At 34.6% G+C, this 16,825-nt stretch overlaps 1 protein-coding gene and 1 long non-coding RNA gene across 14 annotated transcripts; both read left to right on the top strand.

The window, feature by feature from the left end:
- The first annotated feature begins 31 nt into the window (after positions 1–31).
- On the top strand, positions 32–5,694 carry LOC112722872 (glutamyl-tRNA(Gln) amidotransferase subunit C, chloroplastic/mitochondrial). Of its 4 annotated transcripts, XR_011867916.1 has the most exons (7): positions 32–427; positions 516–556; positions 884–939; positions 1,808–1,856; positions 1,954–2,042; positions 2,505–2,562; positions 5,367–5,694. XR_011867916.1 is itself a non-coding variant. In XM_025774052.3 (6 exons), exons 1-5 carry the CDS (start codon positions 206–208, stop codon positions 2,027–2,029), a joined length of 444 nt encoding a protein of 147 aa, XP_025629837.1. In that variant the 5' UTR covers positions 32–205; the 3' UTR covers positions 2,030–2,042; positions 2,505–2,655. The 4 variants fall into 4 exon arrangements, 3 of the variants coding, with proteins under 3 accessions (XP_025629837.1, XP_025629838.1, XP_025629839.1); XM_025774052.3 differs by lacking the exon at positions 5,367–5,694 and having other exon boundaries at positions 2,505–2,655; XM_025774053.3 differs by lacking the exon at positions 5,367–5,694 and having other exon boundaries at positions 2,221–2,655.
- A 1,654-nt stretch (positions 5,695–7,348) lies between these two features.
- LOC112722868 (uncharacterized) lies at positions 7,349–12,165 on the top strand. Of its 10 annotated transcripts, XR_011867912.1 has the most exons (14): positions 7,354–7,638; positions 7,765–7,888; positions 8,152–8,192; positions 8,250–8,401; positions 8,488–8,571; positions 8,765–8,957; positions 9,055–9,140; positions 9,802–9,862; positions 10,027–10,059; positions 10,545–10,689; positions 11,028–11,109; positions 11,403–11,495; positions 11,571–11,622; positions 11,758–12,165. It is a non-coding gene; the product is annotated as an uncharacterized lncRNA (long non-coding RNA). The 10 variants fall into 10 exon arrangements; XR_011867908.1 differs by having other exon boundaries at positions 8,926–8,957; positions 9,979–10,059; positions 11,028–11,495; XR_011867907.1 differs by having other exon boundaries at positions 8,693–8,957; positions 11,028–11,495.
- Positions 12,166–16,825: the final 4,660 nt, after the last annotated feature.

The raw sequence follows: 16,825 nt of genomic DNA, 5'->3' as shown, positions 1-16,825 counted from the left end.
AATGGAAACCAAACAACAATTGAGAAAAATAAAAAAAGTTGCCCTTTTGAAAATAAAAAAGATTTTCTATTTATATAAGGACCAAAGGGGTAATTTTGGCTTTTACCCGAGGGACTAAAATGAAAATTTTGGAAAAGTTTGATAACCGATGTTGTTTCGAAGCTTTTGAGGATAGAGCAAGGGGGTTAGAGAATTTTGGAGGAAGATGGGTGGCGTTGGTGCTATGGTGAAGGGAGCTTCATATTCATATGCTGTGTTTTGTGGTAGCTTTTTGAGGTCTCCGAGGTTAAGCTTTAGCATTCATAACAAGAAGGAGAAGTTGTTGAAGTTCAGGAGCTTCTCATCTAAGAGCACATGTCCCTCTCTCCAACCACCAGATGTGTCTCGTTTGGCAAAAACAGCTCAAATTTCTCTCACCCCAGATGAGGTTTGTTTTCTTTCTTTGTGGTATCACGTGTTTTATGTTTCACTATTTTGGGGTTTGGCATTTTTTTTTATTAGTTTGTTATTTGCAGATTGAAGAATTTGCTCCAAAGATTCAACAGGTGATTGACTGGTAAGTATGTTCCCGGAATCTTACTATTGTTGATAAAGCAATGATAACATCGGTTAGAATTTAGGTTTTAGTATGTTGGAATTTGAATTTAGTTTGATTGATAATCTTAATCTTTGGTATATATAACTCATTTGAATTCAAATTATGAGGGTTTGTAAATTTGGTTGTTCAACAATTCATTGGTTTAGCCAAAGAATTTGCTACTTTTCTTTAAACTATGTTTCTTATGTGTTAAATTCTTTGAAAACATCAAAGTGCGGAACAAAACATTCAGTTATGGTATAGCTAAAACCCAAGGAGGAATTGAGCAACTGGTTTGTGTTGCAGGTTTGGGCAACTTCATGATGTTGATCTCCAAAGCGTTGAGCCCTCCATTAGAGCAGGTTCTCAATATCCTTCATCATTACTTTTCAGCTACTAGTGTTCACATGCTTATCTTTGATAGCATTCACTTTGATGAGTTGCAATATTTGCACACCAAAAAATATGGTGTTTTTGAACACCAAATCTAATCCAATGGTGAAAAATAGAAGTTTTCAGTGTTAAATGGATGCCGGATTAAAATCCGCTAGTGATAAAGTAGGTGTTGCCACCGAGTACAAGAATTTGGCATTTAAAGATCATTTTTCCACCCAGATTGCAAAACATAATGCAGCTTAAGAAATGGTTTATCCTAATTGATTCTCTTAAGCATCCTAATAATTACTAAATGAAATAAAATTTATTGCCTTTTAATAATTCAAGACATGGAGAGTAAATACGACTTAATTTAGAATGTAAAAAGCATGTTTACAGTTTATGATGAAAAGGATATCTTATAGTTGTCCGGTTCCAATTCCATCATAAATTGTTACTGCTTAATATTAAACGACAATAGCAGCAAAACTTTATCCCACTAACTAGATAAGGTCGGCTACATATGTCGAATAATGCTATTGCGTCCTATTATTTATCATGTGTGCAGTTACTACTTTACATTCATTTGTTGGAACTGCAAGTTTGATGCTATTGATGTCATTTAGCCAAATTTTTCAACTAGTTTTACATGGTGGAGTGATTGATGCTGTTCATATAATACATCCTTTTCTTTTCAATCATTTAAGAGTGTTTTCCTGTTCTCAATAAATTTTTCATTCCATGATATGTGTTCTTTTTACACGAGAGCAAACTAGGAATGGAAATAGGATTGATCATTGGCTTGCCTTCATAATTGGTAGTTCTTAAACTTGTTTTTTCTAATGATATCTGCAGAGACCGAAAACAATTTGCGCGACAATGTCCCGGAAACATTTGATCACAGGTGAAAATGAAGTTATCCATTAATCATTATGTTTCAATTGGACATAGTTGAAAAACTATTGATTCAAATGTGTTGGTTTTCGGTCTGTGCTTCACAGGGATGCGATGATTGGTGCTGTTCCAAGCTATGAGGAGCCGTATATTAAAGTTCCAAGGGTCTTAAGTATGGACTAAAAACTTTGTAAAGGTACTTGATTTGATAGAGAGAAAGAAGACTATGGTTTTGTACTCTGCATTTCTTGGTTCTTTTTATTGGAAAATGATCTAGCTCTTAATCTATATAACATTCATTTTTGTCATCATGAGTTTGTGTCCTGCCATTAGTCTCATTCTCATAAAACAATCATCTGTGTCCTTCATTGAAGGTTTCGACTGGCTTTTTTACAAGCTGGTGATCACCACTTTAGTTCTCAGAAGGCAAGAGTTATAGCAGTTGATGCTAAAACTACCAGCAGACACTAAACTGTGTTTTTTTTGGAGCATTTGATTGTTTTCATAAGTTCAAAGTTTTGTTTGCAATTTTCTAATCTCCAAAAAGAAAGAAACATTCTAGATATGTCCTATGTGCCAATATATACTACTGATTATGAATATGAATAGTTGATACTACGTCCAATGCATTAATCCATTAATCCATGCCTGGGCTCAGAATCATTCAGAGGCCGTGGGAATCTTGATAGGGACCTTAGCAAACCATTTATTGATAAGTGAGTATTTGCTCCTCCCTATTTATATGTTATGTATTATTGTGAATAATTTAGAATTATTTTTCTATTTAATTATGTTTTTGAGGTACTTAATTATGTTTGAAATTTTATTGATGAGTTCAATTTAATTTGTTTATCTTCATATTATAAATTTAGGTGAATTCTACCATGTAGAGCATGGATTTTTTCTACATGTGTAGAATGATGGTGGCATTACTAAAAATTGACAAGTGTCTCTCTTAAGAGACCATTTCTGTCAAAAACAGTAAAAATGACAATTTGTACAGGCGCTGTCCAACTTTCATTAAGATTAACAATAGACAATTATCATAAGGATAATGAGTGAAATTAAAGTTAATGATGGATTGTTATTGGGTGTTGGGCTTAGTCATTGATGGGCCTTGGATGTTTTTGCAAGAAGGCTTTGAAGACAATAGAAGGAGAGTTTTTGAAATTTTATTATGCGGGCTTAGTATTCAGTTTTGAAATTTTTGAAAGCAAAATTAAAGTTGTAATTTTGCCAAAAAAAAAATTAAAATTGTAATAAGATTTATGGCCTCTAATATTATAATTTGGACAATTTACTAACGAATAAAAAAAAAAAAAACAAAACCAACCCAATGACACAAAATTAAATCACATCTGTAACCACTCAACATAAACATATAAACCTACTTTGTTCAATGTTGTTGAACTGTTCTATTTTTATTCCTCTCCCCTAGCGCATAACTTTGCTTCGTCCTGTCAAAGTTCATCTCCTTTTTATTGAATATTTTATTATTCCTAATTTTCCATATACACCAAATAACAGGGAAAAAAGTATAATAAAAATAAAAAGAGTAGGTATGACATGTTTTGATGGCATAATCTGATTTTTTATTTTTTTTTGTTGGTGTATATTAAGCGTGCTACAGAATTAAAGTTGATTGATTGATATGTATATATGAATATTTAATATTTTATTATATTTAAAAGTATATATATATATATATATATACATGTATATGGCTGGGTTATTTATTTTATTACTCTACCATTATATGCACGTTGATAATTTGTCGAAAAAAATATTTACTTGTTATTAAGATATATACATGTTGATATTTTATTCATATACGTATTTATCTTTGTATATATACGAATGTAAGGCATCCCGAGAAAAATCATGAAAGAAGTATGGATGATTTTTTTATTTTATTATGATTTTTTTTTTCGCTGTTATTTGGTGTATATGGAAAATTGGGAATAATAAAATATTCAATAAAGAGGAGATGAATTTTGAGAGGATGAAGTAAGGTGAAGCACTATGAGAGTGGAATAAAAATAGACCGTTCAAGTGTATATGTTTATGTTGAGTGGTTACAAATCTGATTTGATTTTGGGTTGTTGGTTTTGTTTTTTTTATTTTATTTCGTTGATAAATTGTTCAAATTATATATTAGAGGCCATAACCCTAAGCCCACACAATAAAATTCCAAAAACTCTCATTCTATTGTCTTCAAGCCTAATTGCAAAAACATCCAAGGTCCATCAGTGACTAAGTCCAACACCCAATAACAATCCATCATTAACTTTAATCTCACTCAGTGTCATTATGATAATTGTCTATTGTTAATCTCAATTCACTGACGTGATGAAAGTTGGACAGTGTCTGCACAAGTTGTTAGTTTTACTGTTTTTGACAGAAATGATCTCTTGCTAGAGACACTTGTCAAGTTTTAGTAATGCCAGCATCATTCTACACATGTAGAAAAAATCCATGCTCTACATGGTAGAATTCACCATAAATTTATGTTAAGAGAAAAATTATAAATTAATTAAGTTCCGAAACGAATCGTAATTGAATACGGGACCGTACATACTCATGGGTCACGATAGATATGGAAAAAAAAATTAAAATATTCATAGATAACAAAAGTTGGGACAATGCATAAATATTCAAGACGAATATAAATATTTAAATAGGTGGGCGTCCTCGGTCTAAAGAGAATCGATCTTTTCGATTTGTTGTTATTTGGGCTATTTATCTTGGATATAAGGATATTGTGAACCTGTCATGGTGGTTTGGTAATAGAGAAATTCATGGTAAGTTTTTAAAAATGCAGAAAAATTTCTTAGAGTTTAACTCGAAGGTGTTTGGTAATATTTTTTTTAAGAAATGTGAATTAGAGCACTAGATTAATTATTTGCAGAAGCATTTGAAAGTGGTGAATAGCATTTATTTGTGTCAGAAAGAGCAACAATCGCTTGTTGATTATAATAATACTCTAGTGCAAGAAGAGCTCCTATGGTTCCAAAAGTCCAGATAGCAGTGGGTAAGATTTGGGGATAGGAATACAAGATTTTTTTTATGTTCAAACTCTTGTGCGAATGAAGCATAATAAGATTTATGGCCTTTTTTTTAAGGATGAAGTGTGGAAAACTGATCCGGAGGTTTTGAGTCAGGAAGCAGAGTCTTTCCACAAAAACTTATTCTGTTATTTGGATGATGTTGATTTGGGTTGCCTTGGTGATGTGTCTCTTCTTTCTTTGAATGAGGAAGCTTACAATGATCTTACTGCTCCAATTACTATGTAGGAAGTCAAAACAGCTATTTTTCACATGAATTCTTTTAAAATTCCGGGTCCTAATGGGTTTCAAGCTTTCTTCTTCACTTTTGCTTTATCATTGCCACAGAACCATTGTTGCTAAAAACAGTGGGAGTTCGCCATCGGAATCATTTTTTGCTACCCAATAATTACACTAAAACAATCACAAAAACAGAGATATTCTTGTTTACTTATACATTTCTAAATGCATGCAAGATGCCGTTGATAAAAACAATCAATTGAGAAATCAGAGATTGAAAATAGAAGCACACCAGCACGAGAAGATCTCTAAAATGTTGAACAGAAGGCTGCTTCCATGTTACTCTCACCTTCAACAATGGTGAGTTGGAGACACTACTCACTCCGGGTTTTGATCTCACGAACAATCGTAAAGAGTTAATCGGTTAAATTAATTGTAATAAGGGCTTGGAACAAGAAGTCGTTGTAGTATAGTGGTGAGTACTTTCGCTTGTTACTCGATTGACTGGGTATCGATACCCGATAGCGACGATATTTATTACAATTTTTTTATTTTTGTGTCTCATCTCGTGCATCTCAATTCTCAACCATGCTTTTTTGTAATCTTCAACTGTGATTTTAATTGCTTAATTTTATATTTAATAGATTTTAATCTCAACTGAAGTTTGTTGTTGCCAAATCTTATGATTGTGTTTACTGAGTTTGTCATTTATGGAATAGTCAAATGATTGTGGATTGAATGTTGAATTGGATGATGAGGAGGAAGATGAAGATATCGAGGAATGTAAATTAGTAGCATTTGAAGCTATGAATCATGTACAAAAACAAGGCTCTTGATACCATAAAAAGATTGTTGAAGCACTAGTTTTTGGACAGCAAAAAAATATGAAACAGAAAGAGTAACAGTAAAGCAGGATTCAAAGAATGAATGCTAATAGAGTGAATTTTATTGAATGAATACAAAGTCAATTTTCAATTCATTTTTTAATACAGCACACTGCTCTATATTATATATACATATCCTATAGAAAGCTAAAAGAGATAGCTCTCTTTTAACAGCAATAACAGATTCTGGTGTCATAGTAGTTACATTGACTAGTATACTAACTAACTAGCTGTCAGTACTAATTAATTCAGTGTTATCATTAATAATATATATTAAAATTAGTTACAAAAATCAATCATCAAAATATAAAATTTGTGTTAAAAATGAATTAAATTACATATATAATACATAAATATATGATATGACTAATTTTAGTGTGTGAATAGATGTTTGTATTTGATAATATGATCATTAGATTAATATATTTGAAAGAAGATGTGCATATGTAACACAAATCTAGCTAGACCTAAGCATATGATGGATTTATACATATTTTGTTTGGCCAAATATGTAATATAATGAATGTAAAATATAATGGGTCTCATTGCTAGCTAGCTAGTATACAACCTAACTCCATAACAAATAAATAATGCATGCAACAAATTAAAGTTGATTCATATATATAGCTACTGCCTACTAGGTAAATCCCTCCCTACATCATATAAGTAAATATGTTCATGAGCATAATGACACAAAAAAGATGATGAATGTGAAAGATTGACAAAATTAAACTCACATTATTAGAAACAAAGTTCTTGATACCATGAATCTAAAACCAACTCATTTATACATATAAATATACATACATAAGACATGCATATGCATATGATAAAAGAAAGAGAGAGTTGCAATGATGGAAAGCAATGATGTAGAGAATAAAAAAAAAAAAGTAGTATATTGGTCATGGTTGGTGTGGGTGTTCTGATATTGGAGACAAATTCTTGAAGAAGGTTTATAAAATGTTTTGTCCTGAATGTACGTGTTCTGATACTGGAGGCAAGTTCTTGAAGAAGGTTCTTAAAATGTTTTGCCGACTTCAACGACTATTGCCTCCAGTAATCATGTCCACAATGCAGGTCACTACTAGAAAACAACAGATTACAGACAAATTTTTCTGACAGAATTTTACTATCGAAAATACCAACAGATTTTCGACAAATTTTTCATCTATAAAAAATAAAAATTTTTTTCACCGACAAATTTTAACATTTCTCGGTAACTTTGTCGATAAAATTGAAATTGAAATTTGAAACTATCACCGATAACAAAATCCCTCTGTAACATCTAATAAATCCCTCGCAAATTTAAAATAAGTTAAACCCTGATGGAACACACCATGATGAAACTTTATTCAACACAAATCACCGTTCATCTTCTCCTATCCTTCCTTTAAGCTTGCTCTTCTCCTCTCTCTTTGATTCGAGTTGAAAATAGGGCAAGTGTGACTTCTCCGTCGTTTCTGCTTTGTCGCCACACGCGTCGCACGAGCTCCTTCTGTCACTGCTCGCTTGCACGAGCTCCCTCTGCCGCCTCTCAGCTTATGTCTCTCTCTGTCTCGCGCCATCCATCCTCGCCGTTCACAGCCTCGTCGAGTCATCGTGTCACCAGATTTGAAACCTACATGTACCTCTTTATCTATTTTAGATTCTGGAATTGCTATTAAGCTATATTTTTTTGTTGAATTCAAATGTTCATACGTTATTGTTGCATCTAAAACTCGATCTATTCCACTTTTGTTTTATGGTTTAGATTTTTGTTCTTGAATCTTCTTCAAGGTTCGAATTTGGTTTTGAAAGTAGCTCCATTAATTGTTATGGCTAAAAGTTTTGCGTTGAAGATAATGTATTGTGCCTTCTGCCGTTCTGCTTCTGAGGTAAGATGGAGAGATTACCATAGTCTTAAATTGGAAAAAGGAATTGGAAGATTTGTTGTTTGAATTTTACATTTGAAGGAACTATAAATACCAGTTCATGAAATGCAATCTGCTAAGTACATAGATTGAAATTACTCTGTGACTGATTAGAATGAGATTAACAGCAATAATTTTGTGCCCTATCAATATCGTAAACCATCTCATAAATCTGATTACTTTGGCAAATATCAGTTGATGTTAATAAACTGTGTTCTTTGTTTCAGCTTGCTCTAGGTGCTGTAAATTCAGAGGTTCTTCTTGGAAGGTATGAGCTTTAAAATATTTACATGATTTTCATATGCAGTAATGTGCTATTTTTCAGGCCTGGTGTGTGGGGAAATGGTGGTCAAGTGTAGCAAAATTATTTCCTCATCAAACTATTCATTTCATATGGTTAATGGAATTATTCAAGATCGGATCAAGAGAAAGCTTATATAAATAGCATATGAAACAACTAGCTCAAGTTCTTGGAAGGTCCTTCTTTCTCAATCTCAATGCCTAATTTGCTTCTTTTTTCTTTCCTCCTGTTTTGATTTTTGAGTTTTCTGCTAACTATGTAGTGAGGAAGAGGCTAAGAAGAAGATATACTCTGTTTCCACTACTTGGCGCCCTCATTTCCGAAGAGCTTTCTTACAAAGTTAAAGGTAGGTTTTACCGCTACGTTCTTTCTAATTCCTCTTCCCATCAGTTCTTGTCTTTCATTAATGTCGATGCTTATTAGATTTGTTTTCATTGCTTGCATGTGTTAAATTCTGATTTGCAAAGCATTTTTGATATCACAATTGCTTTGTATTTAAAAGACTCCTCAACACTCTTATTTCTTGATGAACCAACAAGGGGACTTGACAGTGCTGCCTCTTACTATGTCATGAAAAGAATTAAATCCCTTGATCATAAAGATGTCATTCAAAGGACAGTTATTGCATCAATCCATCAGCCTAGTGCTGAAGTTTTTCAATTCTTTGATAATCTCTGTTTGCTCTCTGCTGGCAAAACAGTTTACTTTGGACCTGCTTCTGCTGCAATTCAGGTTAATATACAATTAAGAACCAACTAACTAACTAGTTCATATTTTCAATGCCCATCATTTCTATAATACTATCATAAGAACATCATCTTGTATGTAGTTTTTCGCTTCCAATGGTTTCCTTGTCCTGCTCTTCAAAACCCCTCAGATCATATGCTAAAAACTATAAACAAGGACTTCGATCAGGTAATAAGCTTTCCAATGTCTCTTTTCTTTTCTTTAACAATTCAGTTGTTCCAATGTAATACTCTTATATTTATAGTTCATAAACTTTTTAGGGACCTTCCCTCTGATCTCTATGATTCTTCTTGTATTGTAAACATTATCCGATCCTTTCTTCAAGGGCTAACAACCTAATCTATGAAAATAAATAATTCCCCATTTCGTATAAAAGGAGTTTTTGAAAGTAACACACGATAGTTATTTGCTATATATAATATGCTCTAGCCTTTACTCTGATCTACAGGCCAAAATACTTTTTCAGGGATTTTGAATTTTGGGGTGGTTGGTTATTAATGTGGTTAGTGATTATTACACATTATTGATTGAAGAAAATAATGTTTTAGACTTTTAGATAAGATTAAAAAAAAAAAAAGCAAAAGCAAAAGATGAATAGTGTCATGCAATGAAAAAGGTAGAAACCCCTTGGACTAGTTAATTACAACTTTAACACAAGCTAACGGAATCACATTCGAGAATGGTTCAAATAATAATACAAGAGTTTTATCTTATCATTTAATTTCTATCCCTATCTCTTTTTCATGATAATTTTGATACAATTTTAATTTCTTATCAATGGTTGACTGGGATATTTGTGCTTATCTATGGTTTTGTTGAGAGAAAGCAGTTTTCTGCTGACATCTCCTCCAAGTTGGGAAGTAGTTTCTAATCCCTTTGTCATTGTGGTGGTAAGCATTCTGCCTTGTCTTTCTCTTATCTTAGTACATGGCTATTATACTGCTATAACATATTACTTTATTACGTGTTCGGAAATCGAAATATATTTCATTTCTTTTGTTTTCAGTCTGTTTGTACCATTCTGACTATGATTGCTACCTTGCCTGTTGCACAGCTTTTCTTCTTTCACATCCTCCTTGTTGAAAAGGTAACTTGGCAGTTGCTTGCTACATCATTAATCTGGTTCAATGTGTTATTTCATTTGTAAAACATTAGGCATTAAGAGGAAAAAAGAAAGCAAAAAGAAAATGATGGAAGCTAATTGAAAAATATTCTGATATTTGTGTACCCTTTTCTGAATCCTCTACAAGTTCATCTTTCTGGTAATTCTCATTAAGTGTACATTTTTTGTGCCAAATGTTATGGTTATTGCTGAGTTACTTAGGGAATCAGCACTTATGATTACATCATAGCTCTGACGGAGCAAGAGCAGAGCAACAAGGAGTTGGTGGTCAACATAACTCATTAAAATATAGACTATATTCTTAAAAATATAGGATTTGTAATTAATACATTTTCTTGCAGAACTAAATAATGCATATATAGATGCACCATATAGTACACAACAAAATTGCTACCATGAATCAAAATAAAATAAAATAATTAGTCCCTTTTAATTATTTTTCATTTCAGAGGCTGCATGGAAAAGATCAGCTTTTACAAGAAGCTGGGCGTGGACAAATATTCAATGGCTTCTGTGAGGGAACATTGACATTTAAGCCTACTTATAATTTATAAATACAACAAAGGAAGTAGCAACTATGATACAAGTTACAAGGTCATCTCATTATTAATCTTATTCTAGTATAATTAAATTCCATGACAACATTATTATGACATCTACTAATATTGGTTAATTAGCTAGCTAGATTTTTATGATCATATGTTTAATATTGGTCTATCTGACTCCCTCTCAAATCTCAAACACCGAATCTAGGGGTCTACTTGATTGTGGAAATATAGCCATTTCAAAAACTTGTTTGACAATTATAATTATTCAGGATGTCCATTCTTCTTTTATAAAATTTGAAAAACCCATTATCCCTCATCCACTCTTTGTGGAGGTTTGGATATTCATGATATACGTCTTACAAATATCCTTTATGTGTCTTGCAGTGGGATTTGAATATAGTGAAGAAACCAATAGTTAAAGCAATGCTCAGAGGAGCATCGTGTTGTTCCTCAGGAGTCATACAAGGTCCTTCCTTTCTCCGGATTGACGATTTGTGTTACTGGAATTCCAGCAGGTTATGACATAGCTATCTGTTGGTCTCAGGCAATCTACTTGCCTTCAGTGTCTGCTGCATATCTTTCTTAATTCTACTTAATATTCTTTTTAAGTTGGCTGTTGCTTCTTGACATACTCTCATCTCAAGTCAACATTAACATTTGGCTCATTTTGATAATATATTGCTGTGTGATTGCATTATTGGGCTTCCTGTATGAGTGAGCTTTTCTGCTGATGTGCTAACTTTTATTTGTCTCTCCTAGTGTCCCATCTTGTATAGTTTATGATGAGGGTAATGATGAAAGAGACCTTCAGCTCCCTCTTTGTAAACAAAAAGCAGCACTACCAAACACCCGGTACCTCTCTTCTCTTGATTCACCTTTCTTTTATGCACTTTACACCTCTTAACGTCTTTGCCCTTTTTCCAATAGTGGTTCCACCAATGACATGGTGTTGATCTTGGAACCTGCAATTCGAAAAGTGGTGAGTATTTAATCTATTATCTGTTTCTAGCTGAAGTGAGTTGTTTGTTTGTGTATTTTCATATTGAGAAACTTAAACTTGAGCTTTTGAAAGAAAAGAAAGTGTTATTGATTGTTCCTTTTTCTCTAAAACTAGTTACAAGAGATGGTCCCTCCTTGAAGGTCCAGCTGTGTGTCCTGAAGGGTGATTTTGAAAGTGAGGATTGGACTGTTGAGGAATTCAATAGCAACATAGAAAGTCCAAGAGAAAGAAAAGGATCATTACTCAAGGGAGACACGGCTATTATTTTCAAGAATGTTAGCTGCTGCAAAGGCAGCTCAGGAGTCGATTCACAATGGCGCTCTTCTATCAGAAGAATACATTAAAGTTTATGTTTTGAATACATGATAAATTTAGTATGGTTGAACAATACATTGAGTTTAGGTTTTGAATTATAGTTGATGTATCAATACACTTTGTTGATGTATAGTTGTTATTTATTATTATAGTTGATGTATCAATACATTTTGTTTATATTTTTAATTATATTAACTTGTTTGTTTATAGTACTTTTCTTTTAGTTTGATAATACGATGAACTTGTTTATTTTTTGAAATATTATAAATATTCGAATACAAAATAGATAAAAAAAATTGTATTTATTAAATTTATATTTATTTTGCATGAAAACAGGTTTAATAGAAAAATCTAAAAAAAATTATTTTACCTTACCGACGGATTTACAGACGGATTTTCTGTCTGTAATTGGTGCACGAAATTGCGATCTCAACGGCGCCAAAAACTTGGTACGCACGATCATAATCTCAATTCTTCTTCACAACTTCGCACAACTAACCAGCAAGTGCACTGGGTCGTCCAAGTAATAAACCTTACGTGAGTAAGGGTCGATCTCACGGAGATTGTCGGCTTGAAGCAAGCTATGGTCATCTTGTAAATCTCAGTCAGGCAGATTCAAATGGTTATGAAATTTTGATAATTTAAATATAAATAAAATATAAAATAGGATAGAGATACTTATGTAATTCATTGATGAGAATTTCAGATAAGCGGATGGAGGTGCTTTGTTCCTTCTGACTCTCTGCTTTCCTACTGCCTTCATTCAATCATTCATACTCCTTTCCATGGCAAGCTGTATGTTGGGCATCACCGTTGTCAATGGCTACTTCCTGTCCTCTCAGTGAAAATGGTCCAAATGCGCTGTCACCGCACGGCTAATCATCTGTCGGTTCTCGATCATGTTTGAATAGGATCCAGTGATCCTTTTGCGTCTGTCACTACGCCCAACACTTGCGAGTTTGAAGTTCGTCACAGTCATCCCATTCCGGATCCTACTCGGAATACCACAGACAAGGTCTAGACTTTTCGGATCTCAAGAATGGCCGCCAATAATTCTAGCTTATACCACGAAGACTCCGATCTTTCAGAATGGAGGCAAAGAGATAAACGCTCAGTCTAAGGTAGAACGGAAGTGGTTGTCAGGCACGCGTTCATAGGTTGAGAATAGTGATGAGTGTCACGGATCATCAGATTCATCATGTTGAAGTCCAAGCGAATATCTTAGAATAGGAATAAGCTTGAATTGAATAGAAAAACAATAGTACTTTGCATTAATACTCGAGGAACAGCAGAGCTCCACACCTTAATCTATGGTGTGTAGAAACTCCACCGTTGAAAATACATAAGTGATAATGGTCCAGGCATGGCCGAATGGCCAGCCCCCATGAAAGTCTAAGATAGCATAAAACTAATCAAAGATCGGTCAAAAGACGTGAAATAAATCACTAAAAGTAGTTTTTATACTAAACTAATAGCTAGGGTTACATAAGATAAGTAAATGATGCAGAAATCCACTTCCGGACCCACTTGGTGTGTGCTTGGGCTGAGCATTGAGCTTTCATGTGTAGAGACTCTTTTTGGAGTTAAACGCCAGGTTGTAGCCTGTTTCTGGCATTTAACTCTGATTTGCAACCTGTTTCTGGTGTTTAACTCCAGAATAGGGCAGGAAGTTGGCGTTTGAACACCAGTTTGCATCATTAAAACTCGGGCAAAGTATGTACTATTATATATTTCTGGAAAGCCCTGAATGTCTACTTTCTAACGCAATTGAGAGCGCGCCAATTGGGTTTCCGTAGCTCCAGAAAATTCATTTTGAGTGCATGGAGGTCAGAATCCAACAGCATCTGCAGTCCTTCTTCAGCTTCTGAATCAGATTTTTGCTCAAGTCCCTCAATTTCAGCCAGAAATTACCTGAAATCATAGAAAAACACAAAAACTCGTAGTAAAATCCAAAAATGTGATTTTTATTTAAGAACTAATAAAAATATACTAAAAATTAACTAAAACATACTGAAAACTATGTAAAAACAATGCCAAAAAGCGTATAAATTATCCGCTCATCACAACACCAAACTTAAATTGTTGCTTGTCCCCAAGCAACTGAAAATCAAATAGGATAAAAAGAAGAGAATATACTATAAATTCCAAAATATCAATGAAACTTAGCTCCAATTAGATGAGCGGGACTAGTAGCTTTTTGCCTCTGAACAGTTTTGGCATCTCACTTTATCCTTTGAAGTTCAGAATGATTGACATCTATAGGAACTCAGAATTTAGATAGTGTTATTGATTCTCCTAGTTCAGTATGTTGATTCTTGAACACAACTACTTTATGAGTCTTGGCTGTGGCCCTAAGCACTTTGTTTTCCAGTATTACCACCGGATACATAAATGCCACAGACACATAACTGGGTGAACCTTTTCAGATTGTGACTCAACTTTGCTAGAGTCCCCAATTAGAGGTGTCCAGGGTTCTTAAGCACACTCTTTTTGCTTTGGATCATGACTTTAACCGCTCAGTCTCAAGCTTTTCACTTGACACCTTCACACCACAAGCACATGGTTAGGGACAGCTTGGTTTAGCCGCTTAGGCCAGGATCTTATTCCTTTGGGCCCTCCTATCCACTGATGCTCAAAGCCTTGGATCCTTTTTACCCTTGCCTTTTGGTTTAAAGGGTTACTGGCTTTTTGCTCTTGCCTTTTGGTTTAAAGAGCTTTTGGATTTTTCTGCTTGCTTTTTTTTTTCTTTCTTTCTTTTTTTATTTTTGCCATTTTTTTCGCAAGCTTTTGCTTTTTCACTGCTTTTTCTTGTTTCAAGAATCAATTTTATGATTTTTCAGATAATCAATAACATTTCTCCTTTTTCATTATTCTTTCAAGAGCCAACAATTTTAACATTCATAAATAACAAATTCAAAAATATGCACTGTTCAAGCATTCATTCAGAAAACAAAAGTATTGCCACCACATCAATATAATTAAACTAATCTCAAGGATGAATTCGAAATTCATGTACTTCTTCTTCTTTTATTTTTTTTAGAACAGTTTTCATTTAAGAAAGGTGATGGATTCATAGGACATTCATAGCCTTAAGGCATAGACACTAGACACTAATGATCATGTAGTAAAGACACAAACTTAAATAAAAATAAAGCATAGAGAACAAAAACAGAAAAATAAGAACAAGGAGATTAAGGAACGGGTCCACCTTAGTGAGGGTGGCGTCTTCTTCCTCTTGAAAAACCAATGATGTTCTTGAGCTCCTCTATGTCTCTTCCTTGCCTTTGTTGCTCCTCCCTCATAGCTCTTTGATCTTCTCTAATTTCATGGAGGATGATGGAGTGCACTTGGTGCTCCATCCTTAGTTGTCCCATGTTGGAACTTAATTCTCCTAGGAAGGTGCTGATTTGCTCCCAATAGTTTTGTGGAGAAAAGTGCATCCCTTGAGGCATCTCAGAGATTTCATGATGAGGAATTTCCTCATGCTCTTGTTGAGGTCCATGAGTGGGCTCTCTTGTTTGCTCCATCCTTTTTTTAGTGATGGGCTTGTCCTCTTCAATGAGGATGTCTCCCTCTATGTCAATCCCAGCCGAATTGCAGAGGTGGCAAATGAGGTGAGGAAAAGCTAACCTTGCCAAAGTGGAGGACTTGTCAGCCACCTTGTAGAGTTCTTGAGGTATAATCTCATGAACTTTCACTTCTTCTCCAATCATGATAATATGGATCATGATGGCCCGATCCACAGTTACTTCAGATCGGTTGCTAGTAGAAATGATAGAGCATTGGATGAACTCTAACCATCCTCTAGCTACAGGCTTAAGGTCCAGTCTTCTCAATTGAACCGGCTTGCTTCTTGAGTCAGCTTTCCATTGAGCTCCTTCCACACATATGTCCATGAGGACTTGGTCCAACCTTTGATCAAAGTTGACCCTTCTAGTGTAGGGGCATGCGTTTTCTTGCATCATTGGCAAGTTGAACGCCAACCTTACATTTTCCGGACTGAAATCTAAGTATTTCCCCCGAACCATTGTAAGCCAATTCTTTGGATTTGGGTTCATACTTTGATCGTGGTTTCTAGTGATCCATGAGTTTGCATAGAACTCTTGAACCATTAAGATTCCGACTTGTTGAATAGGATTAGAGAGAACTTCCCATCCTCTTCTTCTAATCTCTTGTCGGATCTCCGGATACTCGCCCTTTTTGAGCTTAAAAGGGACCTCAGGGATCACCTTTTTCTTGGCCACAACTTCATAGAAGTGGTCTTGATGGATCTTTGAGATGAATCTCTCCATCTTCCATGACTCAGAGGTGGAAGCAATTGCCTTCCTTTTCCTCTTTCTTGAGGTTTCTCTGGCCTTAGGTGCCATTTAATGGTTATGGAAAAATAAAAAGCAACGCTTTTACCACACCAAACTTAAAATGTTTGCTCGTCCTCGAGCAAAAGAAGAAAGAAAGTAGTAGAAGAAGAAGAAAATGGAGGAGATAGGGGGAAGTGTGTATTCGGCCACAAGGGGGGAAGAAGTGTTTGTAATGTGTGAAAATGGGGTAGTGTTGAGGGGTTTATATAGAGGTGGGGGAGGGGTTAGGTTTCGTGTATTAGGGTTGGGTTTGGGAGGGAAAGGATTTTTGAATTTGGAGGTAGTGGGGTTTTTGGGGAAGAGTGGATGGATGTGAGTGGTGAAGAGTATTTAGGAAAAAGATATGGATGTGATTGGTGAAGGGTATTTGGGGAAGAGTATTATGAAAGGGTGTGAAGGTGAGAGAAGAAGAGGTGAGGTAGGTGGGGATCCTGTGGGGCCCACAGATCCTGAGGGGTCAAGGATTTATCATCCCTGCTCCATTTAGGCGTGTGAACGCCCTCAGAGTG

Source organism: Arachis hypogaea, chromosome 11 (assembly GCF_003086295.3).
Source record: "Arachis hypogaea cultivar Tifrunner chromosome 11, arahy.Tifrunner.gnm2.J5K5, whole genome shotgun sequence".
In the NCBI taxonomy this organism is placed as follows: domain Eukaryota; kingdom Viridiplantae; phylum Streptophyta; class Magnoliopsida; order Fabales; family Fabaceae; genus Arachis; species Arachis hypogaea.
The sequence above is the reverse complement of the archived record's forward strand: the minus strand, read 5'-3'. Positions and strand labels throughout refer to the sequence as shown.

Coding starts and splice junctions, on each gene's coding strand:
- LOC112722872 (XM_025774052.3), top strand. CDS start 206: ATGGGTGGCGTTGGTGCTATGGTGAAGGGAGCTTCATATTCATATGCT. Junction 428..515: donor TTTCTCTCACCCCAGATGAG/GTTTGTTTTCTT, acceptor TGTTATTTGCAG/ATTGAAGAATTTGCTCCAAA. Junction 1,857..1,953: donor CCGGAAACATTTGATCACAG/GTGAAAATGAAG, acceptor TGTGCTTCACAG/GGATGCGATGATTGGTGCTG.